The sequence below is a fragment of the Triticum dicoccoides genome, chromosome 5B (assembly GCF_002162155.2).
Source record: "Triticum dicoccoides isolate Atlit2015 ecotype Zavitan chromosome 5B, WEW_v2.0, whole genome shotgun sequence".
In the NCBI taxonomy this organism is placed as follows: domain Eukaryota; kingdom Viridiplantae; phylum Streptophyta; class Magnoliopsida; order Poales; family Poaceae; genus Triticum; species Triticum dicoccoides.
Window position 1 is genome coordinate 508,061,875 of NC_041389.1, and position 6,796 is coordinate 508,068,670.

A 6,796-nucleotide genomic window follows, 5' to 3' on the forward strand; every position below is an offset into this window, starting at 1 on the left:
GTGGGCGCTGTCGGTGTCAAAACTGGTGGATATCGGGTAGGAGGTCCCGAGTTGTGGATCGGATCGATGGGGAACAAGAGGCGATGAACACGGGGTTTACCTAGGTTCGGGCCCTCTCTAAGAGGTAAAACTCTACGTCCTGCTTGATTGTATCTAATGTATATAGTATGGTTACAGAGTCGATCTACCTCGAGATCAGGCGAGCTAAACCCTGGGTTGAGGAGGGATTGGATGTTGCTCTAGCACTAAAGACTAGAACCCTCTGGTGTATATAGACACTAGTAGGGTTAGGGTTACACGCGATCGGCTACAACAAAGGAAAGATTATACTAAATCTTGACTTGAAGGGCACACCACGACTTTGAAGATCTCCTATCTGGTTACGGGTCCATGCCCTAGTTCGGCTCCATAGGAGCCCATCAGTCCGGCCCATAGGCAATAAGCCAGTGGCCCGAGGACCCCTTAATCCAGGACTCCCTCAGTAGCCCCCGAACTAGCCTCCAACGCCACGGCTTGTCTCTGGTATCCGCATATCCCATGGTCTTTGGCTTCCGCGGGTTTGGAGTCGAGTAGTACCCGGAGTCGTGCGTGCTCGGAGCATTGTCTTCAACATTATCGGTAACCTCGCTTAGAACTATATTTTTATTCATCACATGATATGTGTTTTGCGTGCAACGTCATTTTATTTTGTTTATATTTGCTTGATGTTATTAATAAGCATGTTTGTATCTTTTATTTCAATAGACGTGACAAGTATAGCCTTTACCATGCTTAGTTGTAAGTCCATATGTTGCTGTTTAAAAACAGAAAGTTTTCTGTTATGTCTTGAATATTCCTAAATAGTCAGAGCATGATAAAATCTTTAAATTTTTAAAAATTTAATGATAAATTTTCTACAATGTGTTAATTTTTCATAATTTTAGAGTTACTATGAATTTTGCTTCATACTTTACAGTTTGTTCTGTTTAGACATATTGTTGTTATGTTTACACTGTTTGCATATATTTGCTTGTTTAATGATTCTATTTGAGGATAGGCGTTTAAATATGCAGAGGAATTTAGTGTGCAATGTTTAATTATAATTTTAGTGATTTTTTATAGTAGAGAATGATAAGGCTTTGAGTTCGTTTGTACTAACTTATCTCACGAGTTCTTGTTGAATTTTGTGTGGATGAAGTTTTTGAGACTTAAGGGAAACCACGATATGAGAGGAATTAAAGAGACAAGTTTGAGCAAACTCTGAGCAATGACTTTCATCAAGGTAACAACGTAGAGAGCACCACCATTGCTATGTATAACCAACTAGGGTAATACCTAGGGTTTACGCCCCGGAGCGCGAAGCGTGGTACTCGAGAAGCACCATCCAATTGAAGTCACTGCCTCCTCCACTTGCCACCACCCGGTAGCTGCAGACACGCGCGGTACTGACGGCGAGAGATGTCCATGCTCGCACGATCAGGCTGACTAGCTACGACAAGAACCGGTTACGACAAGATGACGAAGTCTTTAACTGGAAAGGACACTAGTAGTGCCGAAATTCCATGTTTGAGACATTTCAAAGTCATGGGTCGTCTTCAGAAGTGACAAATTGATGGCTAATTTGCATCAGACGATTCCACTACCTACCCCTTGGTAGTCGTCGCCTATGGTAGACCTGGCCATCCACCGGGCCGGGTCGGGCTTTGGGCCGAGCGTGACCAAGCCCGAGGTGGAAAACTCAGGCTCGAGCCCAGCCCAGCCCAGCCATCGGGCCTACTTTTCAGGCCCAAGCCCGGCCTGTCACGGCAAAAAAACATCGGGCCTCGGGCCGAGCGTGACCAAGCCCGAGGTGGAAAACTCAGGCCTGAGCCCAGCCGTCGGGCCTACTTTTCAGGCCCAAGCCCGGCCTGTCACTGCAAAAAACATCGGGCCTCGGGCCGAGCGTGACCAAGCCCGAGGTGGAAAACTCAGGCCTGAGCCCAGCCGTCGGGCCTACTTTTCAGGCCCAAGCCCGGCCTGTCACTGCAAAAAAACATCGGGCCTCGGGCCAGGCCTCTTCAGTAAATGGCAGAAACAGCAGGCCCAGGCCCGGCCCGACCTAGTCTTCGGGCTCAAAACCTAGGCCCAGGCCCGGCCCGAGAGTAGCGTCGGGCGGGCTTTTTTGGGTCGGGCGGCCCATGGCCGGGACTAGCCTATGGTAGCAGTTTATTCCCAGGGGAAGGACACGATCAATATCGTGCGTCACCAGACACTAACGATCCAACACGGGAATGACCACATCGTTGCCGGCCTACAGAAAAAACCATCGACTGCTCCGCACCGCCGGTTGATTGGTCACCATTGCCGCCCGAACATACTCCCTCCGTCCGACGGTTAATAGCATACCCAACTGCTGACTATATGCAACCGCCATGTCACCTATAGTCATTATGTGTAGTACTACTTTTTTTTACCTTCTCTCTTTCTCTCTCATTGTATTTATTATTTTTGTCTAGGAATGCACATATAGCTAGGCTGAGAGTTCATCCACGTCATTTACCGTCATCAATTTTCAATGTCGCTCTCCTTCACGTAGACAAAAATGTGATGTCGCTCTCACCGGACGGAGTGAGTAGGCCGGAATTTCATTTCTTGCCCCTCGAACCAGTAGCCGAAACACCGGCCTATGCACATAGCATGCGCTGCACGGGCCCCGAACTTTCCAAAAAGTCCACTTGGACCTCACCATTCAGCCCTCCCCCTCTCTTTCCGTGCCCACCCACACTCCGACCCTTCCTTCTTCCTCGCCTGAAGCAAGCAACGCATCTCTCTCCCTATTCCTCCCTCGCTCGTGCAGATATTCTATACCCCATCCATAGGTAGCTGCCTGCCTCCTGTCCGGCCCAAACAACTCTCTCTCTCCACACGAGGAGCTCCCGATGCAGCAGCTAGCAGTGGCAGCACTACCATTCCGGACGCAGCCGGCCACTTGCATTAGGGTATGGCGCGCAACGACTTTGCAGCTGCAAGTAGTGCCCGGCTGGCCTTTGTTTAGCATGGGCGCAGGGCGTCGATTGGGCCCGGAAACCGTGTCACGCGGAGAAGACCCGCTTTAGGCCTTGCCATGCCTCCGCTTCCAACGTGCGTGGTTTTCCTCCTCCACGGGGAGAAAGAAGCAAACAACCGGACCGAGCTGCGCTGAGTTGCAGCCTCAGATCAGATCCACATCTACCGTTGGAGCTGTCATAACTGAAGAAAAAATAGTACTCCCTCCGTCCAGAAATATTTGTCGGAGAAATGAATCAAAATGAATGTACTCCCTTCATTCCCTTATACAAGGCCACAAATTCATATTACAGGTACCAAGACAAAATTTAATGACTCCTTTACAAGTCAACTTTTCTTTTTGTTAACACAAACATGCAACTTATGAATGAGAAAGAAGTGGCTGAGTGTCATTATTACTACATGCATATAAGTATTTAAAAGTTGCTAGTATGAGGAAACATCATTAACGTTTGCCTCGATTGCTGTTGGAGGCCTTGTATTGATGCAAAATATATTTTCAATAGTGGTCTTGTATATAAGGGAATTGAGGGAGTATCTAAAACTGAAATATGTCTAGATACAACCATTTCTTCGACAAGTATTTTGGGACAGAGGGAGTAGCTAGTAGGTGCAATGTGAGTACAACCTGCCAAAACCATTTATTTGTGCTCGTGGCGTAACTCAGCTAATCAAGCGAGCTGGGCTGACATCGTGGGCAGTACAAATTTGGAACAACCCTGCAGCTGCAGCTGTAGGTCGGACTCGAGCAAATGCAGCTGGCCAGTTCAGGTTAACACCCAAGAACATGGCGTGTTGCCGACCGACCAAACTAATGGAACCTTCTATCTAATCAGAGCCACACCCAAACGCAACGATCATCATGCGCTTCTTACCAATAGAGCCACACCCACAGAGTACTAGCTAGCGAGCGCGTCCAGGCACGACGTGCACGAACCACCACACTGTCAATGGACCCAGCCCTGCCTGGAACCAACTCGCTCCTGTCCCGCCCCCGCCCCGGCCCCTGCGCTGCGTGTCCGTGCGCGCTCATGGCCAACAATAATTCGTGCCCCGCGCCCCACACGACACAAGCACAGCGGCAAGCCCCCCAACCCCAACCAATCAATCAATCCATGGTGCATTTGGAATCCAGAGCACCAAATCTCACACCCCGATGACCACCCAGCAGTACGATCACCACTTGCGATGGGGGAATGGGGGAATCAACCAAGCAATCCAATCATAGAGGAATCGATTGATGTAAGTAGTATGTAGGTAGTATGAATCACATATACATGCTATTTTTCAAAAGAAAAATCCTTCACATTAAGACCACCACCAGCGCTTATTTTCTGCACGGACGGAACGGAATGGACGAACACGCTCGCCACTTCACCGGCCAGGGTCTGTTCATCTTCTGTTGTTTGATGTACATACATACATACACTCGGAAGAAATGTAAAAGAAAGAAAAATGGGGGCGGAACAAGAAACGATCCATCGAGAAAAAGGAAAGAATAAACAGACGAGAGCAAACAATCGGCACTAGATTGGTCGGATCGACCAGAGCAGAGCAGAGCAGAGCAGAGAGGTCGATTGATGGATGGATGCACGAGAAAGGAATCAAGCTAGGCAGGGGCATGTACCATGCCGTCACGGGCGGTACGCGCGTTGCAGCTAGAAGAGCTCCCAGTCGAACCGCGGGATCGGCGAGGTGGTGTTGTTGTTGGTGGCCGGCTTCGTCGTGGTGGTCGCGGCTGCCATGGTGGTGGTCGCCGTGGCCGAGGACGTCGACGGCATTGACGACAGCAGGTCGAACGTCTCCCAGCTCGCCGTGGGCGGCGCCGCCGCAGCCTTGCCGTTCGCCGGCGCGGGCTGCTGCTTGAACTGCCGCCGCTGCGACACGGGCGGCGGCCGCGGCGGCAGGTGCAGCGACCGGTCGCCCTTGGCTTGCCCATTGCCGTTGCCGTTGGCCTTGGGTGCCGCCGCGTTCTTGACGTGGCCGTTGGCCGTGGGCGCCGACGCGTTCTTGGCCCGGATGACGTCCAGCGTCTCCACGTACTTCTGCACCCGCTTCTCCTGCGCCACCAAAAGATTCATAGAGCCGAAGCGGATTCAGTTGTGCTCGGCTCCTGTGGGCAAGTAATGTGCTCGTCAACGGAATCGGCGGGGAACTTAATTCGGCCGAGCGTACGTGCTGACCTGCAATCGCCGCTGCGCCTTGACCTCGCCGTCGGCGGCGATGGCGTCCAGCTTGACCAGCTCCGTCATGAGCGCCTCGGTGAGGGCGACCACGTCGGCCTCCACCACCTTCCCGCCCTTGCGCACGATGGTATCCAGCGCCGACACCTGCAGAGCACCACCCAAATTCGATCAAACACCCACCGAATCCCATCGACGAGACGAACGCAGCCAGAGTCCTCGAAGGCAAGCAATCCAGTGGTGATTAAGTAGGTACCTTGGTGGCGAGCTTGTCGACGTCGAGGCTGATGCGGGAGACGGACTTGGAGGCGCGCTGCGCCTTGTCGGCGCGGCGCTGCTCGATGAGGCGCTTGGCCTGCGCGTCGGGGTCCTCGAGCATCACCAGCTTGGAACGGTCCTTGACGCCGGACATGTCGAGGAAGGCCTTGGAGTCCATCTCCTTGCCCTTGTAGAGCACCTTCTGGTCCTCGTGGTGCAGCCCGGTCTTCTCGGACATCATCTTCTTCAGCTCACCTGCACCACCATTCACCCTCAGTCAGCAGCTAGCTCGAGTCGAGTCAAATCAAAAACTGAGAAACCAAAGCAATTGATTTGCATTACCGAAGGATGCCTGGGAGTTGATGTAGATCTCGTGGGAGACGCCGTTGAACTTGACCTTGAGGCGGACGGTGGGCACGGGGGCGCCCGCGGGGGCGTCGGAGTCCGGGTCGCGCTTCTGCACCAGCATCCCGCCGGGCCGCACCTCCCACTCGTCCTCCTTGAGCGCCTCCTTGGCCGCCGCCGCCGCCGCGGGAGAGACGGGCGAGGTGGTCTCCTTCATGGCGTCCAAGAATGTAGCTTTGCCCTTGGCGCGCATCATCTTCTCATGACACGTATATATGCCGCCCGCACAAGTAAAGCAAAGAATCAACCGAGCAACCCTAGCAGCTTGCACTACCCTCGGCAACAACCAAGAACAATCCAAGCACGGAAACTCTCGAGTCTCAGCTACGAAAATCTCTCCTCCTGTCGCCGACGCCGGGCTGCTGTGCCGCGGCAAGATGAAGGAAAGAGGCGAATTTGCTGGATCGGGGCAAGACCAGGAGACACGATCGTGGGTGCGGGCGGCGCAGGTGCCTCCCCTGGCGTCGACTGAATTGGGGAACGAGGGAGGAGGGATCAGGGGAGGGAGGAGGCAGAGAGGTAGGTGGGAGGGTAGGAGGTAGGAGGAGGAGAGGTGGGGAAAGAAAACGCACAGGTGGGGAGGGTACAAGGAGGAGACTAATACAGCTCAGGGACAGGGCGGCAGCGGAATATTTATACTGGAGCAGCCCGAGAGGAGGCGTGGCGTGCTCGGGAGTGAGTGAGAGCATGTGGATTCCGGAGTAAGAAACGGGGCAAGTAAAACATCCGACGGCCGGCGCGTCCCTTCCCGGCAACCAACGCCGACGTGTACGCGAGGCCGGCGGAATATATCGGGCCCGAAAAGGGGCCACCCGCCCGCCCGCCATTCTGCATGCTCTTTCCCATGACCAGAAAAGTGGCCAGCGGACAAGCACGCAGTTCGCGTGGAGGCTGAATTTCGTGTTTTGACCCTTTTTGCAAACAAA

At 53.1% G+C, this 6,796-nt stretch overlaps 1 protein-coding gene across 1 annotated transcript; it reads right to left on the minus strand.

The window, feature by feature from the left end:
• Positions 1–4,249: 4,249 nt before the first annotated feature.
• On the minus strand, positions 4,250–6,480 carry LOC119311205 (BAG family molecular chaperone regulator 3-like). The gene is made up of 4 exons (XM_037586843.1): positions 5,808–6,480; positions 5,464–5,720; positions 5,208–5,354; positions 4,250–5,084 (listed from the first exon to the last, which is right to left on the minus strand). Exons 1-4 carry the CDS (start codon positions 6,064–6,066, stop codon positions 4,683–4,685), a joined length of 1,065 nt encoding a protein of 354 aa, XP_037442740.1. The 5' UTR covers positions 6,067–6,480; the 3' UTR covers positions 4,250–4,682.
• Between the last annotated feature and the right edge of the window lie 316 nt (positions 6,481–6,796).